This window comes from Coregonus clupeaformis, chromosome 29 (genome assembly GCF_020615455.1).
Source record: "Coregonus clupeaformis isolate EN_2021a chromosome 29, ASM2061545v1, whole genome shotgun sequence".
Taxonomy (NCBI): domain Eukaryota; kingdom Metazoa; phylum Chordata; class Actinopteri; order Salmoniformes; family Salmonidae; genus Coregonus; species Coregonus clupeaformis.
Genome location: NC_059220.1, coordinates 41259109 through 41276193, shown reverse-complemented (window position 1 = coordinate 41276193; position 17085 = coordinate 41259109). Strand labels below are relative to the sequence as shown.

At 43.8% G+C, this 17085-nt stretch overlaps 1 protein-coding gene across 5 annotated transcripts in view; it reads right to left on the bottom strand.

Annotated features, from left to right (window-relative positions):
• Window positions 1–15707: 15707 nt before the first annotated feature.
• The window catches only part of LOC121564142 (ena/VASP-like protein), a 53169-nt gene continuing 51791 nt past the window's right edge, over window positions 15708–17085 (bottom strand). For all 5 annotated transcript variants that reach the window (XM_045209207.1, XM_045209205.1, XM_045209206.1 and 2 more), the window contains one exon: window positions 15708–16862. In XM_045209207.1, coding sequence (XP_045065142.1) covers window positions 16825–16862 — 38 coding nt within the window. In that variant the 3' untranslated portion in view covers window positions 15708–16824. The remainder of the gene's footprint in view (window positions 16863–17085) is intronic.

Here is a 17085-nt window from a genome sequence, read left to right as displayed (position 1 = left end):
CAAGATCACCGAACATTTCGAATCCCACCGTACCTTCTCCGCTATGCAATCCGGTTTCCGAGCTGGTCATGGGTGCACCTCAGCCACGCTCAAGGTCCTAACCGATATTATAACCGCGATCGATAATAGACAGTACTGTGTAGCCGTCTTCATCGACCTGGCCAAGGCTTTCGACTCTGTCAACCACCGCATTGTTATTGGCAGACTAAATAGCCTTGGTTTCTCAAATGACTGCCTCGCCTGGTTCACCAACTACTTCTCAGATAGAGTTCAATGTGTCAAATCGGAGGGCCTGTTGTCTGGACTTATGGCAGTCTCTATGGGGGTGCCACAGGGTTCAATTCTTGGGCCGACTCTTTTCTCCGTGTATATCAATGATGTCGCTCTTGCTGCTGGTGACTCTCAGATCCACCTCTACGCAGACGACACCATTTTGTATACATCTGTCCCTTCATTGGACACTGTGTTAACAAACCTCCAAACGAGCTTCAATGCCATACAACACTCCTTCAGTAGCCTCCAACTGCTCTTAAACACTAGTAAAACTAAATGCATGCTCTTCAATCGAACGCTGTTTGCACCCGCCCGCCCGACTAGAATCACTACTCTCGACGGGTCTGACCTAGATTATGTGGACAACTACAAATACCTAGGTGTCTGGTTAGACTGTAAACTCTCCTTCCAGACTCACATTAAGAATCTCCAATCCAAAGTTACATCAAGAATCGGTTTCCTATTTCACAACAAAGCCTCCTTCACTCATGCTGCCAAACATGCCCTCGTAAAACTGACTATCCTACCGATCCTTGACTTCGGCGATGTCATTTACAAAATAGCCTCCAACACTCTACTCAGCAAATTGGATGTAGTCTATCACAGTGCCATCCGTTTTGTCACCAAAGCCCCATATACTACCCACCACTGTGACCTGTACACTCTTGTTGGCTGGTCCTCACTACATATTCGTCGCCAAACCCACTGGCTCCAGGCCATCTATAAATCACTGCTAGGCAAATCCCCGCCTTATCTTAGCTCATTGGTCACCATAGCAACACCCACCCGTAGTATGCGCTCCAGCAGGTATATCTCACTGGTCATCCCCAAAGCCAACACCTCCTTTGGCCGCCATTCCTTCCAGTTCTCTGCTGCCAATGACTGGAACTGGAGTTGCAAAAATCTCTGAAGCTGGAGACTCTCATCTCCCTCACTAACTTTAAGAATCAGTTGTCAGAGCACCTTACCAATCACTGCACCTGTACACAGCCCATCTGAAATTAGCCCACTCAACTACCTCATCCCCATATTGTTATTTAATTTTGCTCATTTGCACCCCAGTATCTCTATTTGCACATCATCTCTTGCACATCTATCATTCCAGTGTTAATACTAATTGTAATTATTTTGCACTATAGCCTATTTATTGCCTTACCTAACTTGCTACATTTGCACACACTGTATATATATTTTATGTTGTATTTTTGATTTTATGTTTTGTTTTACCCCATATGTAACTCTGTGTTGTTGTTTTTATCGCACTGCTTTGCTTTATCTTGGCCAGGTCGCAGTTGTAAATGAGAACTTGTTCTCAACTGGCTTACCTGGTTAAATAAAGGTGAAAAAAAAAATATACATGTACCCTTGTGGGGACCCTGTGTTGAGGATCAGCATGGTGGAGGTGTTGTTTCCTACCTTCAATACCTGTGGGCGGCCCGTCAGGAAGTCCAGGACTCAGTTGCACAGGGCGGGGTTCAGACCCAGGGCCCTGAGCTTAATGATGAGCTTGGAGGGTACTATGGTGTTGAAGGCTGAGCTGTAGTCAATGAACAGCATTCTTACATAGGTACTCCTCTTGTCCAGATGGGATAGGGCAGTGTGCAGTGCAATGGCGATTGCATCGTCTGTGGCTCTATTGGGACGGTATGCAAATTGAAGTGGGTCTAGGGTGTCAGGTAAGGTGGAGGTGATATGATCCTTAACTAGCCTCTGAAAGCACTTAATGATGACAGAAGTGAGTGCTACGGGGCGATAGTCATTTAGTTCAGTTACCTTTGCTTTCTTGGGTACAGGAACAATGGTGTACATCTTAAAGCATGTGGGGACAGCAGGCTGGGTTAGGGAGAGATTGAATATGTCTGTAAACACTCCAGCCAGCTATTCTGCGCATGCTCTTAGGATGCGGCTAGGGTTGCCGTCTGGGCCGGCAGCCTTGTGAGGGTTAACATGCTTAAATGTCTTACTCACGTTGGCCATGGAGAACGACAGCCCACAGTCCTCGGGAGCGGGCCGCGCCAGTGGCACTGTGTTATCCTCAAAGCGGGTGAAGAAGGTGTTTAGCTTGTCCGGGAGCAAGACGTCGGTGTCTGCGATGTGGCTGGTTTTCCCTTTGTAATCTGTGATTGTCTGGAGTCCCTGCCACATACGTCTCGTGTCGGAGCCGTTGAATTGCGACTCCACTTTGTCTCTGTACTGACATTTTGCACTTTCAGTTTTGCGCGAATGCTGCCATCTATCCACTGTTTTTGGTGTGGGTAGGTTTTAATAGTCACAGTGGGAACAACATCCCCTATACACTTGCTGATGAACTTTGTCACTGTGTCAGTGTATACGTCAGTGTTATTCTCAGAGACAACCCGGAACATAGATGGATTCCGATTGGTCAGACCAGCGTTGAATAGACCTTAGCACGGGTACTTCCTGTTTGAGTTTCTGCCTATAGGAAGGGAGGAGCAGAATGGAGTCATGATCTGATTTGCCGAAGGGAGGGCGGGGGATGGCCGTGTAGCCATCCTGGAAGGGAGAGTAACAGTGGTCGAGAGTTTTTGAAGCGCGAGTACCACAGGCAATGTGTTGATATAACTTCGGTAGCCTTTTCCTAAAATGTCCTTTGTCAAAGTCCCCAGCTACAATACATGCGGCCTCAGGATATGTGGTTTCCAGTTTGCACAAAGTCCAGTGTAGATTCTTGAGGGGTGTCATGGTATCAGCTTGAGGGGGAATACACTGTACACGGCTGTGACTATAACCAAAGAGAATTATCTTGGGAGGTAATACGGTTGGCATTTGATTGTGAGGTATTCTAGGTCAGGTGAACAAAAGGACTTGACGTCCTGTACATTATCACAATCACACCATGAGTAGTGATACAGTATAGGCTATTTGCCAATGCTTAAACTTGAGGGAATATTTTTCAGCAAGCCAAAACCGCCTATTTGCATTCCACGGGATTGTGTAATACAATACAAAAACACGTCCTACTTTTAGCTCCTTATGTTTTCCTATTTTAATCTTATCTTGAGAAGTAAAAACAGCTTACACAATAGAGAGGTGGGTGATGATGACAAGCACATTGTCAGTATTGTCATTATCCTTGAAAAATCAAAGCTTACAGTGAATCTCTCTCTTAAGACCCTAAATAGATTATTCTAAATAATTGAAGTTCAATGGCTGACAAACAGAGGGTGGAGTCCTCCCTTTCATATGTAAACCGTTCCCTGTTTGTCTTTAGGACTTGTAGAACAATGGGCAAAATGATGATAACAGGTGCAGCTGACAAAGCCCATTGGCTTTGCTAGGTAACAAGACACCTTCCCCAATGGCAAACACAGATACAAAGGATAGCATGACAGTCACCAGACATTTAGTATGTCACAGGGTCAGACCCTCATGGGAGCCATAAAAATAGAATTAATCAAATAATTAATAATTATATTTCTATGAGGGGAGCTCCCTATTAGATCAATCCAGAATGCAGGTGCTATGCTCTATCATACAACAGCAGTAATGGCCACATTATGGTAATACTTTATGTTGACGTAAGCCAAAGCATACTTTTATTGTAGCGTCTAACTTGGTCTACAATCATAGCAATCAACATTTTTCTCAAGCTCATCCTTGAATTAATCTAACTTGAACGCATTTTTTGCATTGATTCATATATTTAAAGGGCCATCACCTTTATCGTTCCTCTGGCGTGAAAGAAAAGGCAAAAGCATGATAGGTTGCTTAATATCCTAAATTATTAGTTATTTGTTTTTATATGATCACCTTTTTATTTATTTTTTATTTAACCTTTATTTAACCAGGTAAGCCAGTTGAGAACAAGTTCTCATTTACAACTGCGACCTGGCCAAGATAAAGCAAAGCAGTGCGATAAAAACAACAACAACACAGAGTTACATATGGAATAAACAAAACGTACAGTAACACAATAGAAAATCTATATACAGTGTGTGCAAATGTAGTAAGTTATGGAGGTAAGGCAATAAATAGGCCATTGTGCGAAATAATTACAATTTAGTATTAACACTGGAGTGATAGATGTGCAGAAGATTATGTGCAAATAGAGATACCGGGGTGCAAATGAGCAAAATAAATAACAATGTAAATAACAATATGGGGATGAGGTAGTTGGGTGGGCTAATTACAGATGGGCTGTGTACAGGTGCAGTGATCGGTAAGCTGCTCTGACAACTGATGCTTAAAGTTAGTGAGGGAGATAAGTGTCTCCAGCTTCAGAGATTTTTGCAGTTCGTTCCAGTCATTTGCAGCAGAGAACTGGAAGGAATGGCGGCCAAAGGAGGTGTTTGCTTTGGGGATGACCAGTGAGATATACCTGCTGGAACGCATACTGCGGGTGGGTGTTGCTATGGTGACCAATGATCTAAGATAAGGCGGGGATTTGCCTAGAAGTGATTTATAGATGACACGGAGCCAGTGGGTTTGGCGACGAATATGTAGTGAGGGCCAGCCAACGAGAGCGTACAGGTCACAATGGTGGGTAGTATATGGGGCTTAGTGGGTAAGAGCGTTGTGCCAGTAACCGAAAGGTCACTGGTTCTAATCCCCGAGCCGACTAGGTGAAAAATCTGTCGATGTGCCCTTAAGCAAGGCACTTAACCCTAATTGCTCCTGTAAGTCGCTCTGGATAAGAGCGTCAGCTAAATGACTAAAATGTAAAATGTAAATGTAGTATATGGGGCTTTGGTGACAAAACGGATGGCACTGTGATAGACTACATCCAATTTGCTGAGTAGAGTGTTGGAAGCTATTTTGTAAATGACATCGCCGAAGTCAAGGATCGATAGGATAGTCAGTTTTACGAGGGCATGTTTAGCAGCATGAATGAAGGAGGCTTTGTTGCGAAATAGGAAGCCGATTCTAGATTTAACTTTGGATTGGAGATGCTTAATGTGAGTCTGGAAGGAGAATTTACGGTCTAACCAGACACCTAGGTATTTGTAGTTGTCCACATATTCTAAGTCAGACCTGCCGTGAGTAGTGATTCTAGTCGGGCGGGCGGGTGCAAGCAGCGTTCGATTGAAGAGCATGCATTTAGTTTACTAGCGTTTAAGAGCAGTTGGAGGCCACGGAAGGAGTGTTGTATGGCATTGAAGCTCGTTTGGAGGTTTGTTAACACAGTGTCCAATGAAGGGCCAGATGTATACAAAATGGTGTCGTCTGCATAGAGGTGGATCTGAGAGTCACCAGCAGCAAGAGCGACATCATTGATATACACAGAGAATAGAGTTGGCCCGAGAATTGAACCCTGTGGCACCCCCATAGAGACTGCCAGAGGTCCAGACAACAGGCCCTCCGATTTGACACATTGAACTCCATCTGAGAAGTAGTTGGTGAACCAGGCGAGGCAGTCATTTGAGAAACCAAGGCTATTTAGTCTGCCAATAAGAATGCGGTGATTGACAGAGTCAAAAGCCTTGGCCAGGTCGATGAAGACGGCTGCACAGTACTGTCTTTTATCGATCGCGGTTATTATATCGTTTAGGACCTTGAGCGTGGCTGAGGTGCACCCATGACCAGCTCGGAAACCAGATTGCATAGCGGAGAAGGTACGGTGGGATTCGAAATGGTCGGTGATCTGTTTGTTAACTTGGCTTTCAAATACTTTCGAAAGGCAGGGCAGGATGGATATAGGGGGGGCATGGCAAGTTGCAGTGGAGGGTGCAGAGCTGGTGGCCGGGGTAGGGGTAGCCAGGTGGAAAGCATGGCCAGCCGTAGCAAAATGCTTATTGAAATTCTCGATTACCGTAGATTTATCGGTGGTGACAATGTTTCCTAGCCTCAGTGCAGTGGGTAGCTGGGAGGAGGTAATCTTATTCTCCATGGACTTTACAGTGTCCCAAAACTTTTTGGAGTTAGTGCTACAGGATGCAAATTTCTGTTTACCGGATGTTGGTTCCTGACGATGTCCGCTCCTCGGTTCTGGAGCTTGCCTGCCACCCGGACTCCCGTCGGACCCTGGCCTTTGTGCGACAACGCTTTTGGTGGCCTACCATGGTTCTCCGCGTTCGTCGCCGCCTGCATGGTCTGTGCGCAGAACAAAACTCCTTGGCAAGCTCTGACTGGTCTCCTCCAACCTCTGCCTGTTCCTCACCGTCCCTGGTCTCACATATCCCTGGACTCTGTCATGGGTCTTCCCCCGTCTGATGGCAACACCGCCATCCTGACAGTTGTGGACCGGTTTTCCATAGCCGCCCACTTCATTCCTCTCCTCAAGCTACCCTCCGCCAAAGAGACGGCCCAGCTCATGGTGCAGCACGTCTTCCGTATCCATGGACTCCCAGTGGACATGGTCTCTGACCGGGGTCCTCAGTTCTCGTCCTGGTTCTGGAAGGCATTCTGCACACTCATTGGGTCGTCGGCCAGCCTGTCCTCCGGTTTCCACCCTCAGTCCAACGGCCAATCGGAGTGAGCCAACCAAGACCTGGAGACGACTCTGCGCTGCCTGGTCTCCGCCAATCCCACCACCTGGAGCCAGAAACTAGTGTGGGCTGAATACGCCCGCAAAACCCTTCCCTGCTCTACCACGGGTCTTTCACCCTTTGAGTGTTCCCTGGGTTATCAGCCCCCGCTCTTCCCGGAGCAAAAGGAAGAGGTCGGCATACCCTCGGCCCAGATGTTTGTCCGCCGCTATCATCGTACCTGGAGGAGAGCCCGGTCGGCTCTTCTCAAGACCACCTCCAGGTATCGACGTCAAGCGGACTGCCACCGGACCCCGGCATCGTCTCAGGCAGAAGGTATGGCTGTCCACCCGAGATCTACCCCTCCGGGTGGAGTCCCACAAACTTTCCCCCCGGTTTATCGGCCCTTTCCCCATATCCAAGATCATTAGCCCCTCTGCTGTTCATCTTCTGTTTCCCCATACCCTCCGTATACATCCCACTTTTCATGCGTCTAGGATCAAACCCATGTCTCACAGCCCATTGTCTACTGTTTTTGTAATACACTTTTGTTACTTCGACACTGTCTGCATCTGGGTCTTCTCCTGAAACGTGATAAAAGTAAAACAATTGTTGAATAAAATATAGTACAACTACACTGTACCTTTCAAGACAGGGAATGATGTAAAAAATTAGTATTCCATTTCCCATTTATAGTATTTTATAAATGGATAAGATGGAATTAGAAGAAAGGATAACAAAAAAATGATACATAATCAAATATAACTAATTGGAACACACAAGTACTCAATCAACATGATGGCGATAAAAACACAGCAAACAGAAGACATAGAAGGCACAGTATGTGGGTATGTGTGGATGTATTGTGATGGAAGGTGTGGTGTGTTTTTTTGTTTGGAAAAGTGTGGCGTTAAGTGAGTGAGAAAGGAAATGGTTGCATATCCCAGAACCAATGTGTGTCTGTGAGCAGGGGTTGTGAGAGAGAGCTTTAAATTTTGTGCAGATGAGGGATATACATTTTAAAATAAAGTATACATCTAATTTATTTTTGTTTTGTCCTATCATGATGGAACGGTCCCCACCCTATACCCTAGACACCCACCTGAGCGACCCTTACACCAAAGAGAAGTCCCTATCTGTTTTATGGGCCTGCTGTAAGTTGCCTATATGCAGCCAAAAGAGAAAGATAAATGCGGTCAGAGACCTACTAGAGCAGCACCACCCCCTCAAGATTCTGAGCCTGCCTGCTGGCAGGGTTGATCCTACAGAACCCCTTGATGGGAGAGCATAATATACAGTGAGGGAAAAAAGTATTTGATCCCCTGCTGATTTTGTACGTTTGCCCACTGACAAAGAAATGATCAGTCTATAATTTTTATGGTAGGTTTATTTGAACAGTGAGAGACAGAATAACAACAAAAAAAATCCAGAAAAACGCATGTAAAATTTTTTATTAATTGATTTGCATTTTAATGAGGGAAATAAGTATTTGACACCTCTGCAAAACATGACTTAGTACTTGGTGGCAAAACCCTGGCAATCACAGAGGTCAGACGTTTCTTGTAGTTGGCCACCAGGTTTGCACACATCTCAGGAGGGATTTGTTCCACGCCTCTTTGCAGATCTTCTCCAAGTCATTAAGGTTTCGAGGCTGACGTTTGGTAACTCGAACCTTCAGCTCCCTCCACAGATTTTCTATGGGATTAAGGTTTGGAGACTGGCTAGGCCACTCCAGGACCTTAATGTGCTTCTTCTTGAGCCACTCCTTTGTTGCTTGGCCGTGTGTTTTGGGTCATTGTCATGCTGGAATACCCATCCACGACCCATTTTCAATGCCCTGGCTGAGGGAAGGAGGTTCTCACCCAAGATTTGACAGTACGTGGCCCCGTCCATCGTCCCTTTGATGCGGTGAAGTTGTCCTGTCCCCTTAGCAGAAAAACACCCCCAAAGCATAATGTTTCCACCTCCATGTTTGACGGTGGGGATGGTGTTCTTGGGGTCATAGGCAGCATTCCTCCTCCTCCAAACACGGCGAGTTGAGTTGATGGCAAAGAGCTCGAATTTTGTCTCATCTGACCACAACACTTTCACCCAGTTCTCCTCTGAATCATTCAGATGTTCATTGGCAAACTTCAGACGGGCCTGTATATGTGCTTTCTTGAGCAGGGGGACCTTGCGGGTGCTGCAGGATTTCAGTCCTTCACGGCGTAGTGTGTTACCAATTGTTTTCTTGGTGACTATGGTCCCAGCTGCCTTGAGATCATTGACAAGATCCCCCCGTGTAGTTCTGGGCTGATTCCTCACCATTCTCATGATCATTGCAACTCCACGAGGTGAGATCTTGCACGCACCACTTTCCGTTATTTATTTTTTAGAATTTTTTGAAACAAGTTTTCATTTCACTTCAACAATTTGGACTGTTTTGTGTATATCCATTACATGAAATCCAAATAAAAATCCATTTAAATTACAGGTTGTAATGCAACAAAATAGGAAAAACGCCAAGGGGGATGAATACTTTTGCAAGGCACTGTATGGAATCATGTAGTGAACAAACAAGTGTTAAACAAATCAAAATATATTTTATATTTGAGATTCTTCAAATAGCCACCCTTTACCTTGATGACAGCCTTGCACACTCTTGGCATTCTCTCAACCATCTTCACCTGGAATGCTTTTCCAACAATCTTGAAGGAGTTCTCACATATGCTGAGCACTTGTTGGCTGCTTTTCCTTCACTCTGCCGTCCGACTCATTCCAAACCATCTCAATTAGGTTGAGGTCGGGGGATTGTGGAGGCCAGGTCATCTGATGCAGCACTCCATCACTCTCCTTCTTGGTAAAATAGCCCTTACACAGCCTGGAGGTGTGTTGGGTCATTGTCCTGTTGAAAAACAAATGATAGTCCCACTAAGCCCAAACCAGATGCGTTGGCGTATCGCTGCAGAATGCTGAGGTAGCCATGCTGGTTAAGTGTGCCTTGAATTCTAAAGAAATCACAGACAGTGTCATCAGCAAAGCACCTCTACACCATAACACCTCCTCCTCCATGCTTTACGGTGGGAAATACACATGCAGAGATCGTCCGTTCACCCACATCGCGTCTCACAAAGACACGGCGGTTGGAACCAAAAATCTCCAATTTGGACTCCAGACCAAAGGACACATTTCCACCGGTCTAATGACAGCTTTACACACTCTTGGCATTATCTCAACCAGCTTCACCTGGAATGCTTTTCCAACATTCTTGAAGGAGTTCCCACATATGCTGAGCACTTGTTGGCTGCTTTTCCTTCACTCTGAAGTTCAACTCATCCCAAACCATCTCAATTGGTTAGAGGTCAGGTGATTGTGGAGGCCATTGTTTCTTGGCCCAAACAAGTCTCTTCTTATTATTGGTGTCCTTTAGTAGTGGTTTCTTTGCAGCAATTCGACCGTGAAGGCCTGATTCACGCAGTCCCCTCTGAACAGTTGATGTTGAGATGTGTCTGTTGCTTGAACTCTGTGATGCATTTATTTGGGCTGCAATTTCTGAGGCTGGTAACTCTAATGAACTTATCCTCTGCAGCAGAGGTAACTCTGGGTCTTCCTTTCCTGTGGCGGTCCTCATGAAAGCCAGTTTCATCATAGCGCTTGATGGTTTTTGCGACTGCACTTGAAGAAACTTTCAAAGTTCTTGAAATGTTCTGTATTGATTGACCTTCATGTCTTAAAGTAATAATGGACTGTCGTTTCTCTTTGTTTATTTGAGCTGTTCTTGCCATAATATGGACTTGGTATTTTACCAAATAGGGCTTTCTTCTGTATACCACCCCTACCTTGTCACAACTGATTGGCTCAAACACATTAAGAATGAAAGAAATTCCACAAATTAACTTTTAAGAAGGCAAACCTGCCAATTGAAATGCATTCCAGGTGACTACCTTATGAAGCTGGTTGAGAGAATGCCAAGAGTGTGGAAAGCTGTCATCAAGCCAAAGGGTGGCTTCTTTGAAGAAACTCAAATATAAAATATATTTTGATTTGTTGAAATTTTTTTTGGTTACTACATGATTCCATATGTGTTATTTCATTGTTGTGATGTCTTCACTACTATTCTACAATGTAGAAAATAGTAGAAATTAAGAAAAACCCTTGAATGAGTAGATGTGTCCAAACATTTGACTGGTACTGTACATATATGGATGAACAATGACAGAGCGGCATGGACTAAGATGCAGTAGAATATTATAGAATACAGTATATGAAATGAGTAATGCAAGATATGTAAACATTATTAAAGTGACTAGTGTTCCATTTCTTAAAGTGGCCAGTGATTTCTAGTCTATGTCTATAGGCAGCAGCCTCTAATGTGCTAGTGATGGCTATTTAACAGTCTGATGGCCTTGAGATAGAAGCTGTCTTTCAGTCTCTCAGTCCCAGCTTTGATGCACCTGTACTGACTTCGTCTTCTGGATGATAGCGGGGTGAACAGGCAGTGGCTCGGGTGGTTGATGTCCTTGATGATCTTTTTGGCCTTCCTGTAACATCGGGTGCTGTAGGTGTCCTGGAGGGCAGGCAGTGTGCCCCCGGTGATGCGTTGGTCAGATCGCACCACCCTCTGGAGAGCCCTGCGGTTGCGGGCGGTGCACTAGCCGTACAAGGCGGTGATACAGTCCAACAGGATGCTCTCAATGGTGCATCTGTTAAAGTTTGTGAGGGTCTTAGGGGCCAAGATGAATTTCTTCAGCCTCCTGAGGTTGAAGACGCGTTGTTGTGACTTCTTCACCACACTGTCTGTGTAGGTGGACAATTTCAGATTGTCAGTGATGTGTACGGCGAGGAACTTGAAGCTTTTCACCTTCTCCACTGCAGTCCCGTCAATGTGGAAGGGGGCGTGCTCCCTCTGCTGTCTCCTGAAGCCCACGATCAGCTCCTTCATTTTGTTGACGTTGAGGGAGGTTATTTTCCTTGCACCACTCCGCCAGGACCCTCACCTCCTCCCTGTAGGCTGTATCATCATTGTTGGTAATCAGGCCTACTGCTGTTGTGTCGTCTGCAAACTTGATGATTGAGTTGGAGGCGTGCTTGGCCACGCAGTCATGGGTGAACAGGGAGTACAGGAGTGGGCTGAGCACATACCCTTTTGGGGCCCTAGTGTTGAGGATCAGCGAAGTGGAGGTGTTGTTTCCTACCTTCACCACCTGGGGGCGGCCCGTCAGAAAGTCCAGGACCCAGTTGCACAGGGCGGGGTTCAGACCCAGGGTCTCGAGCTTAATGATGAGCTTGGATGGTACTATGGTGTTGAATGGCGAGCTATAGTCAATGAACATCATTCTTACATAGGTATTCCTCTTGTCCAGATGGGATAGGGCAGTGTGCAGTGTGATGGCGATTGCATCGTCTGTGGATCTATTAGGGCGGTAAGCAAATTGAAGTGGGTGAGAGAGAAAAATCAATTTGATCCATTTTGAATTCAGGCTGTAACAACAAAATGTGGAAGAAGTCAAGCGGTATGAATACTTTCTTTAGGCACTGTATATGTGGCCTACTTGATTAGTTGTGGCTCAGGGAAAGGATTGCTGGTTGCAGATGTCTGTCTGAAAGATAATGCTCTAAATGTCACCAGTGGGAGACGCATCAGATATCAGACGAAAGCCATTTGAACTGCAAATATTGATTGAAAGACTGGCCTGAATTTGTAACTCATTAACTATAGGTGTATCCGCCCGAGAATGACAAATATGATCATTTGACACTTAACCTCTACAAACATGAACTCCAAAGTCAACTGTCGTGGGTGTTTTTCTTTTCTCTTCAGAAAATGTGTGTACCTCAATTAGTTTTGTCAGTTATTGGAAAGAATTTTGTGCACAGTATTCTCCTTAGCCCTAGTGATATTTGCTGTTATGTTACCTAGGAATATGTCATTATCAACATCAAATAATGAAATAACAGGTTGCAGTGAGTCAGAAAAGTCTTATGCCGACAGAGCACCCTCTAACTAACTGCTATCTGTGGCAGGTGAAGATGATAGCAGCAGAGTTCTATGACTCCCTACCACAGCACACTTCCTGGACCCAGATGTTGTGGGACTTTGTCTTTGACGACAGCTTAAGTCCCTATGCCAGGATCAAGCGGGAATATGAGCTCGTCAAACAGGAGTAGGTGGCACAAATAAACATGTGCCCCCAACATCCAGTGCTACTGATTGTAATACTGAAACATCAGTTTCAGACAGGTCAAAGGAGCTCAACTCTGGTTTGAGAAGCACAAATGAAGTTATAGACTGTCCACCGAAATCCATGGGCACAAGAGCAAAATAAGAGTCAGAACCATTCAACTCTGATTGGCTGATGACTTGTTATGACCAATAATTTGAGAAGAAAAGGTCCATATTGTGGTGAAGTTTCAGATGGTTGTAACAAGCAATAGCTAATCAGCTGGCCCTAGCAGTTAGATAGGAAGAGGAAATGAAAAATAAGACCCCAGCCATTCAATTCAATACAATGGATAACACGCTAACTATTTCAATCTATTGTATTGTTGCTTATTTACCATGAGCGTGCAGTACAGTGCAGAGATTAAATGAGCATTGAAACTTACCTTGCAGTAAGAGCTGTTTCTTCAGTGAAACTCTGGTTTGCTGCTCCCCACAGAATAGTTTTTTCATTCAAGAAGAGAAATATTACATATTTCTAACAATGTTTAACATAAGTTTAATTTAGCAATTTAATTACAAATAAATATTAAAGGTGAGATGATTCTGTTTGTGCATATACATGTGTAATGCCAGAACTACAGTGGGGAAAAAAAGTATTTAGTCAGCCACCAATTGTGCAAGTTCTCCCACTTAAAAAGATGAGAGAGGCCTGTAATTTTCATCATAGGTAAACGTCAACTATGACAGACAAAATGAGAAAATAAATCCAGAAAATCACATTGTAGGATTTTTAATGAATTTATTTGCAAATTATGGTGGAAAATAAGTATTTGGTCAATAACAAAAGTTTCTCAATACTTTGTTATATACCCTTTGTTGGCAATGACACAGGTCAAACGTTTTCTGTAAGTCTTCACAAGGTTTTCACACACTGTTGCTGGTATTTTGGCCCATTCCTCCATGCAGATCTCCTCTAGAGCAGTGATGTTTTGGGGCTGTCGCTGGGCAACACAGACTTTCAACTCCCTCCAAAGATTTTCTATGGGGTTGAGATCTGGAGACTGGCTAGGCCACTCCAGGACCTTGAAATGCTTCTTACGAAGCCACTCCTTCGTTGCCCGGGCGGTGTGTTTGGGATCATTGTCATGCTGAAAGACCCAGCCACATTTCATCTTCAATGCCCTTGCTGATGGAAGGAGGTTTTCACTCAAAATCTCACGATACATGGCCCCATTCATTCTTTCCTTTACACGGATCAGTCGTCCTGATCCCTTTGAAGAAAAACAGCCCCAAAGCATGATGTTTCCACCCCCATGCTTCACAGTAGGTATGGTGTTCTTTGGATGCAACTCAGCATTCTTTGTCCTCCAAACACGACGAGTTGAGTTTTTACCAAAAAGTTCTATTTTGGTTTCATCTGACGGTATGACATTCTCCCAATCCTCTTCTGGATCATCCAAATGCACTCTAGCAAACTTCAGACGGGCCTGGACATGTACTGGCTTAAGCAGGGGGGACACGTCTGGCACTGCAGGATTTGAGTCCCTGGCGGCGTAGTGTGTTACTGATGGTAGGCTTTGTTACTTTGGTCCCAGCTCTCTGCAGGTCATTCACTAGGTCCCCCCGTGTGGTTCTGGGATTTTTGCTCACCGTTCTTGTGATCATTTTGACCCCACGGGGTGAGATCTTGCGTGGAGCCCCAGATCGAGGGGAGATTATCAGTGGTCTTGTATGTCTTCCATTTCCTAATAATTGCTCCCACAGTTGATTTCTTCAAACCAAGCTGCTTACCTATTGCAGATTCAGTCTTCCCAGCCTGGTGCAGGTCTACAATTTTGTTTCTGGTGTCCTTTGACAGCTCTTTGGTCTTGGCCATAGTGGAGTTTGGAGTGTGACTGTTTGAGGATGTGGACAGGTGTCTTTTATACTGATAACAAGTTCAAACAGGTGCCATTAATACAGGTAACGAGTGGAGGACAGAGGAGCCTCTTAAAGAAGAAGTTACAGGTCTGTGAGAGCCAGAAATGTTACCAAATACTTATTTTCCACCATAATTTGCAAATAAATTCATTAAAAATCCTACAATGTGATGTGAATCACATTGATCACCTATGATGAAAATTACAGGCCTCTCTCATCTTTTTAAGTGGGAGAACTTGCACAATTGGTGGCTGACTAAATACTTTTTTCCCCCACTGTATGTAACTGATATTTCTTTACGAGAACTAACTATTTTCATAATAAAATCACATAACTTCTATATCAGTCAGGTTTTGTATTGCCTACACTGTAAATACTAGTTGTACATTCAGGGCTCTATTCAATCAGATCCGCTTTAGCCGACATCCGCATAGCGATTGCTTTGGCAGTGTTTGAGGTGGAACTGCGTAAGAGCTGTCAAATCCACAAGCGGCTCCTGGCATTATACCTAAAGCAGACATTGCCATTGGCTGCACAGAGTCGCATTAAGAGAAATTCCATGCAGCCTTGTTTACAAGCTTGAACACTGAGACATAATTGATACCTTGATTAGGTTGATAGAAATTCTCATTATTTGATTTAATTTTACATCATTATTTCTATATAGCCTACACTTTCTAGTTCTGAACTTCTTACATGAGTGTGGCTTTGTGACAATGATCAACAGCAGCTGCTTACCGATTTGTCAGCTCCAATGCAGTTCCTCCGACACCGCCAAAACATCAGCTATGCGGGTGCCGGCTATCGCCGGTTAACGCTTGATCTGATTGAATCTAGGCCTCAGTGTCTTTTTCTATTGTAACATCAGGTGATGGAAAATGTTTTTTTTTGTCATAACGATTGATAAATTAAACACACCACTCTATACTGTAGACAGGAGACAGGTCTATTGTTTTGTTTAAATTAATTTACTTTCAGTTTTGAAATTTTATTCAGAACTTGGTCAAAGTTAATATAATGTCACAACTGATATTCAATCAAATATTTTCCTCAAATAAACATTTTCCTATCATCACAAATAACTTTTGCAAGAGCAATTGGCTCTATTTTCACATATCAAATTCAAGTTCAACCTTAAATAGCAAGGAGGATATTCACAAAAACAAACCACCATTGTAAACGTACCACCATAAAAATAAAAAATAAAGATCAGATTCATGCATGGTTGAAACACAGGAACAAATCAAATAGGCATACTGTATAGTTACTCTGGGTTTCGTAGGGTTAGCCTATGGATAATTGTATCTATATTGGGAAAACTTATGTGGTGAATTTACAGTTTTGGGTACGTTTTTTGTGAATGATCCCCAAATTAAAACCTTTAGCAACGGACAACAAAAATGAGTGTTTCTTATTGGACAAGTCCAGGTAGTCCCTCCCTGGTTCAGTCAGTTGTCTTCTGATAAAAAGCTTTTTAAAAACTGCTGAGGTCAGGTGACTAAAGCACAGTATGTGCCATATGTGCTTGTCAAACACCCAAGGATTAAGTAAATCATATAAAATATAAAAGGCTGACGTAAATGGTGTGCAAGTTTCCTCCAGGACCCGCCAATGTAGAACAACAGTTTTGTCTGTCTCTATATATAATATTACGAATAATAATAGAATCACAGTTTTTTAAAATAATAAAACGGTAAAAATGTAGAAAACAAAAATATTTTCTTTTGTAAGACTTAGAACAGACAGAGCAGAGAACTGCAAACTGGACTGAGTCTGTAAATGCACGGAGAGGAAAAAAACGGAAAACGGTGCAAGCGTCCGTCCATCCTTCCGTCCGTACATCCTTTGTTCATTTAACCATTACTTTCTCTCTCTCTCATTCTCCTTTTCATTCTCAGACTTTTTCTTTCATCCCTCTGTTCTGCACAGCAGACTCAATGTTGGCTCAACCTTTCTGCAGCGTCACAGCATTGTTTCATAGCGTCACAGAAACGTTGAGAGAACATTCCTTCCGAGCACATCTTCTTCTCCTTCATACTTCCAGCACGTCCCGCTGTCCAGATATTATGATGTATGGATTCGACCAATTTCTTGTCTAATGGCTGAAAGAGAACACAAAATTTAGAAAATCACGTGTGTGTGTGTGTGTTGGGTAGAGGATGGGTAGTGGAGGACAGGATTATCACTGAACCTTCATCTATTTCAAAAGGAATGGGGTTTACTATGAAGAAGTAAATAGGTGAATTGTATGCCTAGCATCATCTTAGGACATAATTAATAATATTTTAATAATAATATTTAATTTTAATATATATTTAATTAGGA